The sequence below is a fragment of the Pygocentrus nattereri genome, chromosome 12 (assembly GCF_015220715.1).
Source record: "Pygocentrus nattereri isolate fPygNat1 chromosome 12, fPygNat1.pri, whole genome shotgun sequence".
NCBI classification, from domain to species: domain Eukaryota; kingdom Metazoa; phylum Chordata; class Actinopteri; order Characiformes; family Serrasalmidae; genus Pygocentrus; species Pygocentrus nattereri.
Genome location: NC_051222.1, coordinates 42,302,037 through 42,321,059, shown reverse-complemented (window position 1 = coordinate 42,321,059; position 19,023 = coordinate 42,302,037). Strand labels below are relative to the sequence as shown.

Below are 19,023 nucleotides of genomic sequence, written 5' to 3'. Positions count from 1 at the left end.
TTACAGGTATATATCTGTCAACTTCGGTTAAGAAGTGCTTTCTCAGCTCGTAGGCAATGAAGGCAGTTTGTCCATGAGGTCTTGTGCTCCCATCTCAGGACATCAAGAAGGGACATCTCAGAGAGTCAGACAGAGGTGTCTTAAGCCTTATTTGGATGGGATTAGTTTTCCATAGGGAGGTGGGGTGATGCCAGAACACCACAGAACATCTGCAGTGTCTATCACCCATTCGCATGGAATAAGAACACTCAGTATATATGACAGAGATGGGAGCCCTTTTACCTTGCTGTCTTAAGTGAACACAGTGCGTCATTCAACTTTGTCAGAGACCAAAAGTAAGTGCTTCTTGGAGTATCTACAGACTTAAGAAACTCCCCTTCCACAGAATATGAAAATGTTTTTCCCAACATGTCGATTCACATGGGATTACTATAACCTTGGGTAATTTCTATGGCACATTTTATAGAAGGTGAAATGCATCAGAATACTCACTGAAGTGGGAGCATGCAGTGGTTACAGATGACTGACATGGTGCATTTGAATGGGACTGTAACAGAAATAACTAGGTGCTCACTGCAAAAAACAAGAAATGAGGCTTTGCTTGAAAAGGGTTTGACAATACTCGAAGTTGGTAGACAGTCGGTGGTCAAATCCAAAAAGGCCAAAATACAGAGAATGAGAAACATTCTCAGCAAAACAATATCAGGCAACCAGACACAAAAAGGCAAAGTCAGGAAGTCCAAGAACACAGCCAGGAAAACATGAAGGCAATATAACAGACTGAAACACTCAGTGGCTCTACAGAGAGAAGCAATACCTTGCAAGATATATATATACTAAAGCCTGGGCTTAAATACTAAACTAGATCTAGCCATATTGTGCACGTAACAGGTGAGACAGGTTAGAACTCAGGTGAACTGGAACAGTGATAGGTGGATTGTGGAGGCACATCAGTCATGTCATCTCCCCGAGAGTTCTGGGAAATGGAGTCTTTAGTCCTGTCACGTGTCCCTCCGGTACTGACATTTGTCAAAGTCAAAGACAAGTGCTTTTAATAGTTACATTACCCACCTCCTAATGTAAAACTAATCTTGTTCAAACAGGGCTTTACATGTACTTTTATTACCACAAATTAGATGCTTAGATGGCTTCTGCCCTGCGATGGACTGGCGACCTGTCCAGGGTGTATCCTGCCTTCCGCCCGAAGACTGCTGGGATAGGCTCCAGCATCCCCCCGTGACCCTGACGGAGAAGCGGCTTAGAACATGGATGGATGGATGGATGGATGGCTTCTGCATGCTTCCTAAGGGTGGGTAAGAACAGGTAATCTTTTCTGGGACTTTGTAGTTGTGTTCAGTCACTTGGGAAGCAGCTGAAAGAAGATGCTGCAGGTTCCATTTTCAAGGCGATTATCAGGCACCAGCTACCTCATGTGGGATTCGAGGTCTCCTAGGTTTTGAATCATGTCCGTCAGACCACCACCGGCGGTATGGTTAGAGCGGTATTGCCAGATCTGGTGTATTGAAGCTGTTTGATGTGCATCTCACAGAAGGGACAAGACCTTGAGGTCAAACTTCATCCTGGGGCTCCAATAGTCAGAAGAGTGCAATTTCAATCTCTGGTGATACCACACCATCTGTGGCCAGGAGTCCAAGAGAGCATCGTTGGTGGCTCTCTGCAGGTGAGGACAATCTCGCCATCACTCAACACAACGTCTGCCAACATGAGCATCTGTTAGCTGACACAACAGTTTTAGTAGTTAGCATTTTCCTACAAGCGTATTAGGCTGTCCAATGAGGTCATACTTGCAAAGAATAGCACACTTTTAAAAAAGATGGTTCTTCAAGAGTTCTTTAGACAGTGATTCAATTTAAATAAATTTAAATGGTTCTTCAGATTAATGGGGAATGTATTGTATATAGCTTTATATAGCACCAGAAAGAGTCCTTTTATTGGATCAAGGTTACAATACAATAGCTATACAATAGCAGGACTCTTACTGGTATACCGAACCATTTTCAGAAAGGTTCTAACCATATACAACACATTCTTTTTTAAACAGCACATTGTTTATGATCACTTCATGAGCTCGGAATTGGCAACTGTATAACATATAAACACACATCACATATGTTAAATGTTCTCAGTGTTTTTTAAAAGCATTAAACAGTCAAAACCAAATGTTATCACAATTCACTTCTTGCCTTAGTGACAAAGAAAGCCACCAATGTGTGGCTTAATAAGTACAAATACATCGATAGAACAAGACATACATACAACCCATGAGCTCAGTTAAGCCAGAGTACAGCATGACTCAGTTTTGACATTTGTTTACATCTTTTGATTCAATCTTAAATGTGTCAGTGTAAAAAAAGTGAACCAGAAGTAAATTAGAACATTGTATTATTTTCTGCTTTAGTCCAGGCTGAGGGAACCGAGCTACAAATGTGAAAATGTGTGTAAACCTTAAAGTCTTGCACTCCTGCTGGAGCACAGGCATTTATGAGGGTCCACCATCTCTTTTTGTCCACAACTTCTAGCTGTTCCTGCAAGTAACCCAGCAGTTGTTCCTCTATGTGACTGCAGTGTTTGGAAGGGCCTATGTAAACAGACTTTCCTTTTCTTTTGTTGTTCATCTCTAGGTAATCTGAGGTCTATCGCTCTTTCTCTTTTTTCCACCTGAAGGGAAATTAGGCTTGTGTAACACACACAATAGTAAACCCTCAGGGCCTTCTAGGCCTTCAGAGAAGCCCCAGTGATTTCCATGCAGTTAAAAAAATTCTCCAGTAATTGTTAGTAATTTTATAATTTAATACTGTCATCATGCTTGTTGTATTTGAACAAAGTATCGTGGTCATGCAAGTACTAGTTGAACCAAATTGAATTCTTGAAACATTCATTGGAAAATGATCCAATCAGGATTGTTTTCTCTGTGGTAGATACAACCAAGCAAGCTCTCCCATTGGTTAGGTCTTCAGGAGCTGGACTGAAGGCCTTACACGTTAGATTAACTACCAACACAATTATTTAGTGACAGAGAACTCACTCTAGCCCGTCTGGTAGCTCTAGATATCACATCACACCTATCCTTCACTCTCTCCACTGGCTTCCCGTCTCTGTTAGGGTTGAATACCAGGTCTCCCTACTCATAGCCCAGTGCGGCTATGGAAATGCTCCTCCCTGCCTGAAAGAACAGGCTTTTTGCCCCCCTGCACCTTGTTTATGGAATGCCCTCCCTGACCATTTGAGGGCACCACAGACAATTGAGAGTTTTAAAAAAGGATTGAAAACATTTCTTTTTAGCAGAACTTATGATTCTTAATGAACTTGACTGGTTTTGTTCTGTTTTATACTGGTGATTTTACTTTGTAGCACTTTGAGATTTATTTCAAATGTAAAGTGTGTTATAAATCAAATGTATTATTATTATTATTATTATTATTATTATTATTAGATATGTCACTGACTGTGAATATGAGCCGTAGTCTAAGTTGGGGTTAGCTGTCAAGAATGGGAAACAAAGGCAGCAGCACTATGACGTCTCTACTGAAGGAGTCACTGTAAAACCCACACATACAAGCTCAGATATATGTTAAAACATATGGAATGTTTTTTACAAGCCTCAGATGCCCGTGTTTAATCTAGAATTCACAAAAAATGTGAATTAATGTGAATTGCCATTAGTGCAGCGCTACAATAGTCTTAGAATCCCATAGGGGCTCTAGCGGGAATCATAATTTTTTAGAGATGTTTTTTCCCTCCTTTCAGACTTAGTTTTCACACTCATACACACACTCAGAAAGGTACCCACCGAGTGTGTTGATGCAGCTGTGTAATCTGCTCTCCAGCAGGACGGCTCTGTGCTGTAATTGGTTGTAGTCGTACGCCTCCAGCTGCTCCTGCAGGAGAGTGAGGGCGGAGCTTAATCTCTCCACTTCCTGCTGCAGGTACTCCAGTTGGCCTGCATCTGCATTGTACTGAGCAATAACTGCCAGCAGGGGGAGACATTCATTCACATTCCGCTTCAGATCCTGCAGAGGAGGAGAGATTGACACACATGCATCTTCTCTAAAGTGATTAAGAGCTAAAGCTAAAGCTAGAGCTCATGATTCTGGACATTCAGGTCACGTAAACATCTACACATTAATGAATTAATAACTAAATATTGAAATAAGCAGAGATATTTTTTTTAAGTATGTCATGTTGTTATTTTAGAAACTAATTATTATAACAATGTGACAATTAATAATCAATTTTAATTGTAAATGAATGTTGACATAATTAAAATAAGTCTTATATTCCTAAAATAAAGCCCTTTATAATTCATATCCAAATAAAAGCTAAATATTATCATTATTTTTCATGTATACTATGATTAATATAATATCGTTTTGGTTATTTAAATATAGTGATAAAAAAGATTGTTAGTTTATAGCATTTTATCGTTGCTGTAATAATTACTTCTATTAGCAATAGCAACAATAAACTAATTTTAAAAGTATAAAATGATTCTTCTATTTTTTCCTACTCTTATGGTTATACTCAGTCCTATAAATTGTGTGTGATGGTAAATGAATACACACTGTAGTGTATGTATGTACCTGTAGGCTTTTGGCTGTGAGGCTGTGAGGGTTACTGTGAGCTGCTTTAACTCTGCGCTCCACCAAATTCACTCGCTGCTCCGACTCTTGGATATACTGAAGATCTCGAGACGTCCGCAGGTGCAACACCTCCAAATACTGAGACACATTCTGGACCTGTTAAACACACCCATATATATCTATAGACAATGTCCACTTAAATTCCTACCCAACTGCATGGCTGATACTTTTGTCTTTCATCAGTGGTCAGGTTCTGATGACTCTGAACGTAGCAATGACATTGTAAAAATGATTGTTTAGATACAATCAGAATTTTGTGGGGCTACAGCCGGCTCAGTCAGAATTTTGTGGGCTATAGTTGGTTCAGACAGAATTTTTTGGGGCTACAGTCAGTTCAGACAGAATTTTGTGGGGCTACTGTCGGTTCAAACAAAATTTTGTGGGCTACAGTCAGTTCAGAAAGAATTTTGTGGGCTACAGTCTGTTCAGACAGAATTTTGTGGGCTACAGTCAGTTCAGAAAGAATTTTGTTGGCTACAGTCGGTTCAGACAGAATTTTGTGGGCTACAGTCGGTTCAGACAGAATTTTGTGGGACTACAGTCGGTTCAGACAGAATTTTGTGGGCTACAGTCGGTTCAGACAGAATTTTGGGCTACAGTCGGTTCAGTCAGAATTTTGTGGGCTACAGTCGGTTCAGTCAGAATTTTGTGGGCTACAGTCGATTAAGTCAGAATTTTGTGGGGCTACAGTCGGTTCAGGTGGAATTTTGTGGGCTACAGTCGGTTCAGACAGAATTTTGGGCTACAGTCGGTTCAGACAGAATTTTGTGGGCTACAGTCGGTTCAGTCAGAATTTTGTGGGGCTACAGTCGGTTCAGGTGGAATTTTGTGGGCTACAGTCGGTTCAGTCAGAATTTTGTGGGCTACAGTCGGTTCCGACAGAATTTTGGGCTACAGTCGGTTCAGTCAGAATTTTGTGGGCTACAGTCGGTTCAGTCAGACTTTTGTGGGGCTAAAGTCGGTTCAGACAGAATTTTGTGGGCTACAGTCGGTTCAGACAGAATTTTGTGGGCTACAGCCGGCTCAGTCAGAATTTTGTGGGGCTACAATCGGTTCAGGTAGAATTTAGTGGGCGACAGTCGGTTCAGACTGAATTCTGTGGGGCTACAGTCGGTTCAGAGAGCATTTTGTGGGCTACAGTCGGTTCAGACAGAATTTTGTGGGGCTACAGTCGGTTCAGGCAGAATTTTGTGGGCTACAGTCAGTTTAGACAGAATTTTGTGAGCTACAGTCGGTTCAGTCAGAATTTTGTGGGGCTACAGTCGGTTCAGACAGAATTTTGTGTGCTACAGTCGGTTCAGACAGAATTTTGTGGGCTACAGTCAGTTCAGACAGAATTCTGTGGGCTACAGTCGGTTCAGTCAGAATTTTGTGGGGCTACAGTTGGTTCAGACAGAAATTTATGGGCTACAGTTGGTTTAGACAGAATTCTGTGGACTACAGTCGGTTCAGTCAGAATTTTGTGGGCTACAGTCGATTAAGTCAGAATTTTGTCGGGCTACAGTCGGTTTAGACAGAATTCTGTGGGCTACAGTCGGTTCAGAAAGAATTTTGTGGGGCTACAGTCGGTTCAGTCAGAATTTTGTGGGGCTACAGTTGGTTCAGACAGAATTTTGTGGGGCTACAGTCGGTTCAGACAGAATTTTGTGGGGCTACAGTCGGTTCAGACAGAATTTTGTGGGCTACAGTTGGTTCAGACAGAATTTTGTGGGCTGCAGTTGGTTCAGACAGAATTTTGTGGGGCTACAATTGTTTCAGACAGAATTTTATGGGCTACAGTCAGTTCAGACAGAATTTTGTGGGCTACAGTCGGTTCAGTCAGAATTTTGTGGGGCTACAGTCGGTTCAGACAGAATTTTGTGGGCTATAGTCAGTTCAGACAGAATTTTGTGGGCTGCAGTTGGTTCAGACAGAATTTTGTGGGCTACAGTCGAGTTCAGACAGAATTTTGTGGGCTACAGTCGAGTTCAGACAGAATTTTGTGGGCTACAGTCGGTTCAGACAGAATTCTGTGGGCTACAGTCGGTTCAGTCAGAATTTTGTGGGGCTACAGTCGGTTCAGACAGAATTTTATGGGCTACAGTCGGTTTAGACAGAATTCTGTGGGCTACAGTCGAGTTCAGACAGAATTTTGTGGGCTACAGTCGGTTCAGACAGAATTCTGTGGGCTACAGTTGGCTCAGACAGAATTTTATGGGCTACAGTTGGTTTAGACAGAATTCTGTGGGCTACAGTCGAGTTCAGACAGAATTTTGTGGGCTACAGTCGGTTCAGTCAGAATTTTGTGGGGCTACAGTTGGCTCAGACAGAATTTTATGGGCTACAGTTGGTTTAGACAGAATTCTGTGGACTACAGACGGTTCAGACAGAATTTTGTGGGCTACAGTCGGTTCAGAAAGAATTTTGGGCTACAGTCGGTTCAGTCAGAATTTTAATGGCTACAGTCAGTTCAGACAGAATTTTGTGGGCTACAGTCGGTTCAGACAGAATTTTGTGGGCTACAGTCAGTTCAGACAGAATTTTGTGGGCTACAGTCGGTTCAGTCAGAATTTTGTGGGGCTACAGTCGGTTCAGACAGAATTTTGTGTGCTACAGTCGGTTCAGACAGAATTTTGTGGGCTACAGTCGGTTCAGTCAGAATTTTGTGGGGCTACAGTCGGTTCAGACAGAATTTTGTGTGCTACAGTCGGTTCAGACAGAATTTTGTGGGGCTACAGTCGGTTCAGACAGAATTTTGTGGGCTACAGTCGAGTTCAGACAGAATTTTTTGGGCTACAGTCGGTTCAGACAGAATTCTGTGGGCTACAGTCGGTTCAGACAGAATTTTGTGGGCTACAGTCGGTTCAGTCAGAATTTTGTGGGGCTACAGTCGGTTCAGACAGAATTTTATGGGCTACAGTCAGTTTAGACAGAATTCTGTGGGCTACAGTCGGTTCAGAAAGAATTTTGTGGGGCTACAGTCGGTTCAGTCAGAATTTTGTGGGGCTACAGTCGGTTCAGACAGAATTTTGTGGGCTACGGTCAGTTCAGGTGGAATTTTGTGGGCTAAGGTCGGTTTAGACAGAATTTTGTGGGCTACAGTCGAGTTCAGACAGAATTTTGTGGGCTACAGTCGGTTCAGACAGAATTCTGTGGGCTACAGTCGGTTCAGACAGAATTTTGTGGGCTACAGTCGGTTCAGTCAGAATTTTGTGGGGCTACAGTCGGTTCAGACAGAATTTTATGGGCTACAGTCGGTTTAGACAGAATTCTGTGGGCTACAGTCGGTTCAGAAAGAATTTTGTGGGGCTACAGTCGGTTCAGTGAGAATTTTGTGGGCTACAGTCGGTTCAGACAGAATTTTGTGGGCTACAGTCAGTTCAGGTGGAATTTTATGGGCTACAGTCGGTTCAGACAGAATTTTGTGGGGCTACAGTCGGTTCAGACAGAATTTTGTGGGCTACAGTCGGTTCAGACAGAATTTTGTGGGGCTACAGTCGGTTCAGGCAGAATTTTGTGGGCTACAGTCAGTTTAGACAGAATTTTGTGAGCTACAGTCGGTTCAGTCAGAATTTTGTGGGGCTACAGTCGGTTCAGACAGAATTTTGTGTGCTACAGTCGGTTCAGACAGAATTTTGTGGGCTACAGTCAGTTCAGACAGAATTCTGTGGGCTACAGTCGGTTCAGTCAGAATTTTGTGGGGCTACAGTTGGTTCAGACAGAAATTTATGGGCTACAGTTGGTTTAGACAGAATTTAATGGACTACAGTCGGTTCAGTCAGAATTTTGTGGGCTACAGTCGATTAAGTCAGAATTTTGTCGGGCTACAGTCGGTTTAGACAGAATTCTGTGGGCTACAGTCGGTTCAGAAAGAATTTTGTGGGGCTACAGTCGGTTCAGTCAGAATTTTGTGGGGCTACAGTTGGTTCAGACAGAATTTTGTGGGGCTACAGTCGGTTCAGACAGAATTTTGTGGGGCTACAGTCGGTTCAGACAGAATTTTGTGGGCTACAGTTGGTTCAGACAGAATTTTGTGGGCTGCAGTTGGTTCAGACAGAATTTTGTGGGGCTACAATTGTTTCAGACAGAATTTTATGGGCTACAGTCAGTTCAGACAGAATTTTGTGGGCTACAGTCGGTTCAGTCAGAATTTTGTGGGGCTACAGTCGGTTCAGACAGAATTTTGTGGGCTATAGTCAGTTCAGACAGAATTTTGTGGGCTGCAGTTGGTTCAGACAGAATTTTGTGGGCTACAGTCGAGTTCAGACAGAATTTTGTGGGCTACAGTCGGTTCAGACAGAATTTTGTGGGCTACAGTCGAGTTCAGACAGAATTTTGTGGGCTACAGTCGGTTCAGACAGAATTCTGTGGGCTACAGTCGGTTCAGACAGAATTTTGTGGGCTACAGTCGGTTCAGTCAGAATTTTGTGGGGCTACAGTCGGTTCAGACAGAATTTTATGGGCTACAGTCGGTTTAGACAGAATTCTGTGGGCTACAGTCGAGTTCAGACAGAATTTTGTGGGCTACAGTCGGTTCAGACAGAATTCTGTGGGCTACAGTTGGCTCAGACAGAATTTTATGGGCTACAGTCGGTTTAGACAGAATTCTGTGGGCTACAGTCGAGTTCAGACAGAATTTTGTGGGCTACAGTCGGTTCAGTCAGAATTTTGTGGGGCTACAGTTGGCTCAGACAGAATTTTATGGGCTACAGTTGGTTTAGACAGAATTCTGTGGACTACAGACGGTTCAGACAGAATTTTGTGGGCTACAGTCGGTTCAGAAAGAATTTTGGGCTACAGTCGGTTCAGTCAGAATTTTAATGGCTACAGTCAGTTCAGACAGAATTTTGTGGGCTACAGTCGGTTCAGACAGAATTTTGTGGGCTACAGTCAGTTCAGACAGAATTTTGTGGGCTACAGTCGGTTCAGTCAGAATTTTGTGGGGCTACAGTCGGTTCAGACAGAATTTTGTGTGCTACAGTCGGTTCAGACAGAATTTTGTGGGCTACAGTCGGTTCAGTCAGAATTTTGTGGGGCTACAGTCGGTTCAGACAGAATTTTGTGTGCTACAGTCGGTTCAGACAGAATTTTGTGGGGCTACAGTCGGTTCAGACAGAATTTTGTGGGCTACAGTCGAGTTCAGACAGAATTTTTTGGGCTACAGTCGGTTCAGACAGAATTCTGTGGGCTACAGTCGGTTCAGACAGAATTTTGTGGGCTACAGTTGGTTCAGTCAGAATTTTGTGGGGCTACAGTCGGTTCAGACAGAATTTAATGGGCTACAGTCAGTTTAGACAGAATTCTGTGGGCTACAGTCGGTTCAGAAAGAATTTTGTGGGGCTACAGTCGGTTCAGTCAGAATTTTGTGGGGCTACAGTCGGTTCAGACAGAATTTTGTGGGCTACGGTCAGTTCAGGTGGAATTTTGTGGGCTAAGGTCGGTTTAGACAGAATTTTGTGGGCTACAGTCGAGTTCAGACAGAATTTTGTGGGCTACAGTCGGTTCAGACAGAATTCTGTGGGCTACAGTCGGTTCAGACAGAATTTTGTGGGCTACAGTCGGTTCAGTCAGAATTTTGTGGGGCTACAGTCGGTTCAGACAGAATTTTATGGGCTACAGTCGGTTTAGACAGAATTCTGTGGGCTACAGTCGGTTCAGAAAGAATTTTGTGGGGCTACAGTCGGTTCAGTGAGAATTTTGTGGGCTACAGTCGGTTCAGACAGAATTTTGTGGGCTACAGTCAGTTCAGGTGGAATTTTATGGGCTACAGTCGGTTCAGACAGAATTTTGTGGGGCTACAGTCGGTTCAGACAGAATTTTGTGGGCTACAGTCGGTTCAGACAGAATTTTATGGGCTAAGGTCGGTTCAGACAGAATTTTGTGGGCTACAGTCGAGTTCAGACAGAATTTTGTGGGCTACAGTCGGTTCAGACAGAATTCTGTGGGCTACAGTCGGTTCAGACAGAATTTTGTGGGCTACAGTCGGTTCAGTCAGAATTTTGTGGGGCTACACTCGGTTCAGACAGAATTTTATGGGCTACAGTCTGTTTAGACAGAATTCTGTGGGCTACAGTCGGTTCAGAAAGAATTTTGTGGGGCTACAGTCGGTTCAGTCAGAATTTTCTGGGGCTACAGTCGGTTCAGACAGAATTTTGTGGGGCTACAGTCGGTTCAGGTGGAATTTTATGGGCTACAGTCGGTTCAGACAGAATTTTGTGGGCTACAGTCGGTTCAGGTGGAATTTTATGGGCTACAGTCGATTCAGACAGAATTTTGTGGGCTACAGTCGGTTCAGACAGAATTTTGTGGCCTACAGTCGGTTCAGACAGAATTTTGTGGGGCTACAGTTGGTTCAGACAGAATTTTGTGGGCTACAGTCGGTTCAGTCAGAATTTTGTGGGGCTACAGTTGGTTCAGACAGAATTTTGTGGGCTACAGTTGGTTCAGACAGAATTTTGTGGGCTACAGTCGGTTCAGTCAGAATTCTGTGGGCTACAGTCGGTTCAGACAGAATTTTGTGGGCTACAGTCGGGTTTTGATTTTATTTGTAGACAAACAGGTTGAGTCCAGTTCAGGATCTGTTCTGATTTCATGTTTAATTTTTTTATTTTGAGTTTATTTCTACACTTCTGTTCTGAGCCACAGTCTTGTGAAAATGCGTTGAGTCCTGCTTCTAAAACCGAGTGTAAGACATTTCCGTATTTTAAGCCTTTGCTTCTGCTTGGGCGAATGAGACCCCGGCATGCGAGACATTTTGTGCTGTATTTTTGCAGTAATGTTGATTCATTAGCTACAACTGTGTGTGATTGCTTACATAATTCTTCTGTGTATTTGTGTGTCTGTGGGTGTTTGTGTGTTACTCACATGCTCAGTGAGCTGGCGCAGGCGTGTGTGTCGTGGGTCTTTTCTGCAGAGGTTCTGTGGGGGGGCGAGTAGAGTACAAACACACTTCCCTTCCGTATCTGACACGGAGCCGAAAACCTGCCAACCTTCATCCTGTCCTGGGTACAACGCCTACAGAGATAGAGAGAAGGAGAGAGAGAGAGAGAGAGAGAGAGAGAGAGAGAGAGAAAGAGGAGGAGAGAGAGAGAGAAAGAGAAGGAGAGAGAGAGAGAGAGAGAGAGAGAGAGAGAGAGAGAGATATTTGGATTTGGTAAAGAGAACTGAAGGTTTGAAAAATTTAATTTGCAATAATAATTTTAATATAATTTACTCTTTTTCTATTACCTTATAAATCACTCACACACCTACACTGTACAAACTGATTAAACATGTTCAATCTTTCAACAAACTATTTGACGTGTTCTTGATTTTTATTCAACTCAGATAAATTTTGGTATAAATCTAGTATTACATCAATTACAGCATTTTCCCTGTTGCACTTTTTATAGTGAACTGAGTGGCTTATATTTAAGTCAATGCCCTCACAATCCAGTAAATTCCACCAGTCCCCCACAGTTCCCTAAACTCCACCACAATCCAGTAAATTCCACCACAGTCCCCCACAGTTCCCTAAACTCCACCACAATCCAGTAAATTCCACCACAGTCCCCCACAGTTCCCTAATCTCCACCACAATCCAGTAAATTCCACCACAGTCCCCCACAGTTCCCTAAACTCCACCACAATCCAATAAATTCCACCACAGACCCCCACAGTTCCCTAAACTCCACCACAATCCAGTAAATTCCACCACAGTCCCCCACAGTTCCCTAAACTCAACCACAATCCAGTAAATTCCACCACATTTCAACCAATTCCATGTTATGACAATTCAGTAAACAACTCAGGCAATTCAATCACACAAACAAGAAAATTCAGTTATTTGAAATTTGTATTTAATTAAATATTTACACCAATCTCATATGAGTTAGATACATTAACAGCATTCTTATTTAAACTATTTATTAGTAGTCAGTAGTCGCTAAGCTGTTAATTAAATATATTTATTTGAATATTAATTTGGACATGATGTACAAATATTTGATGCTCCATGTTTTGAATTTGATCTTTTCTATCTCTCCCTTTGCCTTTCATCCCTCTCTCCATCCCTCCACCCTTCTCTCTCTCTCTCTCTCTCTCTCTCTGTCTGTTGAGCTCTTTAATTAGCTGAGCTGCTCCCTCACGCCGCTCCATCTGTTCCGATGCACCAATTAATACGTGAGTCTCAGTGGTCGGTGAAACACAAACAAACCTCCCACTCAGAAAGAACCGCGTCCTGCTGCTATAAACACGCATACACACGGTCACCGCCCACACACACACACATGCACACACACACTCTCCTCATCCGCACACACTGCGCTGTCCACTTCATTAGGTTTTTGGTGCAGGCCCAGGGTCAGTTTTACTGCAGTTTGTGCTTTAAGGAGTGTCTCTCTGTAAAACACTGACCTGTTTGATCTTTAAAGTGATAGTTTGGCAGAACATTGAATCCCCCCTGAGACACCCACTCACCCACCCACCCACACTACCCCAAACTTAGCTAATCAGCCAAAACATACTCATTTTTACATTTTACATTTACAGCGTTTAGCAGACGCTCTGATCCAGAGCAACTTACAAGAAGAGCTTCACCTGTCTAGAGTTAGTTACCAGTAGGTTAGAGAGAGAGATGGTCCTGAGCTCAGATACTGATAGAAACACAGTCACTGATACAGAGAGAGAAGGAGCAGAGCTGAACACAGAACTCTGTACCATACAACACACTACACTACACTACACTACAATACAACACAGTACACTACAACACACTACAACACACTACACTACACTACAACACAGTACACTACACTACAACACAGTACACTACACTACAACACACTAAACTTCACTATAATACACTACACTACAATACACTACAATACACTACACAACAATACACTACACTACAACACAGTACACTACACTACAACACAATACACTACAATACACTACAACACAATACACTACACTGGAATACACTACAGCACAATACACTACACTACAATACAGCACAATACACTACACTACAACATACTACACTGCACTACACTACACTACACTACAACACAATACACTACAACATACTACACTACACTACAACACACTACACTACAGTACACTACACAACAATACACTACACAACACAGTACACTACACTACAACACAATACACTACAATACACTACAACACACTACACTACACTACAACACAGTACACTACAACACAATACACTACACTACACTACAGTACACTACAATATACTACAATACACTACACTACAATACACTACACTACAATACATTACACTGCACTACAATACACTACAATGCAATACACTACACTACAAAACACTGCAATACACTACACTACAATACAGTACAATACACTACACTACACTATAATACAATACACTACATTAAAATACAATACACTACAATACAAAACACTACACTATAGTACACTACACTACAATACACTACACTATAATACACTACACTACAATACATTACACTGCACTACAATACACTACAATGCAATACACTACACTACAATACAGTACAATACACTACACTACACTACACTATAATACAATACACTACATTAAAATACAAAACACTACACTATAGTACACTACACTACAATACACTACACTATAATACACTACACTACAATACATTACACTGCACTACAATACACTACAATGCAATACACTACACTACAACACACTGCAATACACTACACTACACTACACTATAATACAATACACTACATTAAAATACAATACACTACAATACAAAACACTACACTATAGTACACTACACTACAATACACTACACTATAATACACTACACTACAATACATTACACTGCACTACAATACACTACACTATAATACACTACACTACAGTACAATACAACACAGTGCTCATTTAACTGCTGTGTAAAGAGACGGTCTGCCTTTGAAGACCGCGAGAGACAGCCAGTAGGAGTTTGTTCCTCCACCTGGTTGCCAGTACAGCGAACAGTCTTAATGCTCAGTGTCAGATATTCAGTCTCTAAAATATGCGTTTACAGTTTTAGCTCTGGAGCTACAAGGCTAGCGTATCTGATAATGGAATCTCATACCCCACCAATTAGCATCATGCTAATTCATCACATACGTGCCTCAAACTGCCATTTCAGATTAAACAATTAAAGCTTGTAAAAGATATTCCGGATGTTCTATCTGAAGTTTGTAACATTGTCCGATATCTGATCTTGTGTGTATCAGTGTTACAGTGACTGTCAGTAAAGAGACCTGCACAGAGCTGCCGCCGCTGTTTAACACTCCCAACAACTAACCGGAACACTGCTTAGATTACGACTCGTATTCACAATCATTTATCTAGAACCTCCGAAAGAACTACAAGTTCTTTCATCATCTGTTTCTCTTCCTAATGATGTTAGTAGTTAATCTAATGTGTAAGGCCTTCAGTCCAGCACCTGAAGTCCTGACGAATGGGAGGGCAGCTTGGCTGTATCTACCTAGATACCACAGGGAGAACAATCCTGATTGGACCATTTTCTGTTGGGCATTTCAGGATCTGAACTCTTTTGTTTCCGGCTTAATAATGAACTTAATAATGAATGCGATTTACATGCACTGAATAATCCAATTACTGCAGAAAATCTGATTTTCTTAGTAATCTGAACCAACACGTTTACATGCGCTGGAGAAATCAGCTTAAGAGGAAACTCCGCATCTACGTGAGTCCGATGAAATCCGATAATGATTGGATTATTGAGTGCAGGTAAACACACTCACTGTAACGAGAGCTTCAATCCAATAGAGACTAAACACAACAGACATCACGTCAGAAACCACATAATCAAGTCTATAAGAGATGACTTGTGCTGGCTTAGGCATGCAGTTAGCACAATGCTAATTGGTGGGCTATAAGCTTCCATTACCTGTTAGCTACATTAGCCTCATAGCTCCAGCGCTAAAACTAAAGCTGACCAAACCCGTCCTGGCTGACTGGCTACACTAGTGGATCTTATTTCCCAAACTTATCACTTTAAATTCGGGGAGTTGGAGCAGAAACCAGTGAATTATACACAGGGGGGTAAATATTGGAGCAGGCCAGAACACTAGATTTGCACACTAATGAAGGATGCAGTTCTCTGTCATGCATACATGAGTTATTTATTTATTACATAACTTCGTTTATGCATGCCTGGAGGCAGATCCAAATAAATACAGAGTTTTATTCTGAGCTCAGACTCAGCATGAATCTGAAATTAGACACTCTGAACAGGCAGAAACACCATGTCCTGCTGTTTTAATCAGGTTTTGGGTTGTTTACCAGTCTCTGAACAAACTGTTGAGTAATTCTGGATTTTATCCTGAATTAATAACTGATACACAAAAGTTTGGTCACAAATATACAGTAATTGTGCATTAAAATGTCCAGAAGTTTGTTCCCTGTAGAGGAACTTATTTTACACGAATTTGACCAGGGATGCTCAAACTTCCACATACATGACACACAGCAGTAGACTTTATTGTGGTGCTGATTTAAATTGTCTCAATTAAAACTTAGTTTAAAACACAACTCGCGGATATTGAAGAGGCAACATGGTGAGAAATTAAAATTTTGTCATTTTTGCCTTTTGTAATTTGGAAGACTGATGGCAACAAAAATCTTAAAGAACAAAGAAAACATTACGTTCTTCCCTTTTTATCATTAAATGCCTCAAGATTTCTACATAAAACATTGAGAAAAGTTTATATCACTGAGTGGTGAACATTTGTGACTCTATTTCTTAGTGTGAAGTTTTTCAGTTGTAATTTTACCCACTGCAGTGAAAAAAACAAAACAGAACAAAACAAAAACACACGCAGCTACGGTGACGTAAATCCTTCAGCATGACGTTATTACAAGACGTTATATCTAGAACAGTGTCATAACTAGAATAGTGTATTTCCTGAAGAACATGCAGAGTGACTGTGGTGTTTAAGCAATTTGAGAACAGTTGCTAAGGTGTTGCCAGGCGGTAGGTAGTTGCTGTGGAATTCCAGGTTGCTAGGTGGTTTCTATGGTATTCCAAGAAGTTGCTAGGAAGTTGCTATAGAATCCAAGGTAGTTGCCAAGGTGTTGCTAGGCCTCTGCTACAGTATCACAGGTGGTGGCTAAGGTGTTGCAAGGTGGTTGCTATGGCACCCAGGTGGTTGCTAAGGTGTAGATAGGTGCTTGCTATGCTATTGCAGGTCATGGCTAAAGAGTTACTAGTAAATAGTAAATGTAAATGTCTACAAGCTGGGCTTGTTGTCACACAAGACGTGATCAGGCTGTTTTTCAAGGTTTTAGATTGGACTGAATGCAGAAATACAGGCTGTATAGGAATCCTGGCCCTAAGTTCATGGGAGGTGTCCCGTTTCCTTCCCTTGCTGTCCTGTTCAGGATGCTCAATAACGCAGTGTCAGAGAGCTCTGACCAATTTGTACGTCCAATTCAATCAACTATGCAACTGAGTCAAGTCAAAAACAGCATCTAGACAATTTATTTCAGAAAAATGAGAGTGGCATCTCATAATAATGAAATATTTTCTCATCATCATATTTTTTGCCTTAATTAAGAAATGTTATTAAATATCGTCTCGTAATAATGAGATGTTCTAACTCATAATTGTGACATACAATGTTTTTTTCACAATTAGTAATTGTGCATTGCTTTGTGACACCATTCCTATCCGATTTATATGCTTCTTTTTCATATAATTTTGCCAGATTTTTGTCTGCTAACTTGTCTTGCAGTTTTCGAGATATCAACACCGTTCCAGCTCCGGAATGTTTGGTTTGATCGGGAATGGTGGGATTGTTTAAAGCTTTTTGACGCCGTCTGTTTATAGTTTAGAGCCCAGATTTGGGGAAAAACGGGTCGACTTTCCTTAGAAAAACAAACTGAGTTCAGCTTCTTTTATTATAAGGGTTTAAAATGACATCACCGTCTATTAGACTGGAGAGAAGAGCTACAGCCTCACACGATGCCCAGCTTCTGAATGGAGCTTATGGAATATGAACGTTAGGAAGAACAGGACGGAGCACGGTTTGGAACCACCGGTGGTCCCGAGGAGGTGAAAAGGCTATGAGAAAAAACTTAATTACGAAAAAATACTTCATCATTATGAAATGTTAAAGATCTTTTTTGGGGACACGAATGAATCCAGTAATACCTTTTGGCTACCAAAGAGGCTGGATGCTGTTTTTGATTGGATTGTGTAATCACTAGTAATCTCATGCTGAAGGGTGTATTTCTATACTGCATGTCAGCAATAGGCCACCATACACGAGCTCATCCGGTTTAACTTGATCAAAGTAAAATATTTTAGCGTTGCACAAAAATGCAAAACTAGTACAGCCAAGAAATAAAACTAAGATTTCTACTGCACAATGCAAACACCCTGACACCACCCTTCATCCGTTCCCCATCAAATCAGTCACTGAGTACAACTTACTCATTTTTCAGCGTCAGGAAAAAACGAGAAAAACAACATCAGCTGTGTGGGTCAGTGAGTCTCTTTCCCTTCATTCCAGCTTCCGTTCTTCTCAGGTGTCTCACTTTCAGCTCCTCAGAGAACCTCCAAACCTCCAGACACGCCTCCAAAGTTCAGTCTGAGAAGCTGGTTGATGATTTTCTGAATCAAACCCATTCAGTGGTGCTGAGGTCTGGACTCTGGGGCGGTCAGTCCATCGTCCAGCTTCTTTGTTTGATGTGTCCGTCTCCTTTCCTCAGTGAGGTTCTTCTTGATCAGCTACACGTCCTTTCAGACCCACAGTGGTCTTCTCACAGTGGAAGGATGGACAGAAACACCTGTGGATGTTTTCAGATCTGAAGCAGCTTGATGTTCTCCTCTCTCTCAGAGATCAAAGCTTTTAGTGCTGTTTATCTGATGGGGGCAGTTTTGGGGTCGACCAGCTCTTCCAGGTGGTTGTTAGGAGGAACATTTTCTCTGGAGCTTGTAATCAGTTTTTGAGTTACATTTTCGGAAACTCCTGTTTTTTCACTTCGACTTTCTTTCAGAAATATCTCCTTAAAAATGATGGTCTTGTACTGAATGGCTGTGAGTGGTTGATGAAGGGTGGTCTCTGATTTCTGCACAGTGCTGTAACTGAGTGATGGGTTTGGACCAGGGAATTTACTCCAGGTTTACTGGTATGTTTCATGTATTTTGGTCTAAGTTCTCTCTAACACTGTTTGAGTATCCGTTGGACCTGTTGCTGTGAGACTGTTCACTGGAGCATTTGATAGGCAGATCAGTGTCCCGCGGCTGCTGCAGCATTGCCATGGCAACGGGGCGAACGCCAGCCAACCAGGAGACACGACTTGGCCATCAGAGAGGAAATCACACACCGGGGA

The 19,023-nt window shown here is 41.9% G+C and overlaps 1 protein-coding gene across 1 annotated transcript in view; it reads right to left on the bottom strand.

Moving 5' to 3' along the window:
• The window catches only part of LOC108413570 (noelin-2-like), a 28,462-nt gene that overhangs the window by 6,549 nt on the left and 2,890 nt on the right, over positions 1-19,023 (bottom strand). Inside the window, exons 2-4 of the mRNA XM_017686161.2 lie at positions 11,505-11,654; positions 4,602-4,757; positions 3,812-4,031 (exon numbers count right to left, since the gene is read on the bottom strand). Of these exons, the coding sequence (XP_017541650.1) occupies positions 3,812-4,031; positions 4,602-4,757; positions 11,505-11,654 (526 nt within the window). The remainder of the gene's footprint in view (positions 1-3,811; positions 4,032-4,601; positions 4,758-11,504; positions 11,655-19,023) is intronic.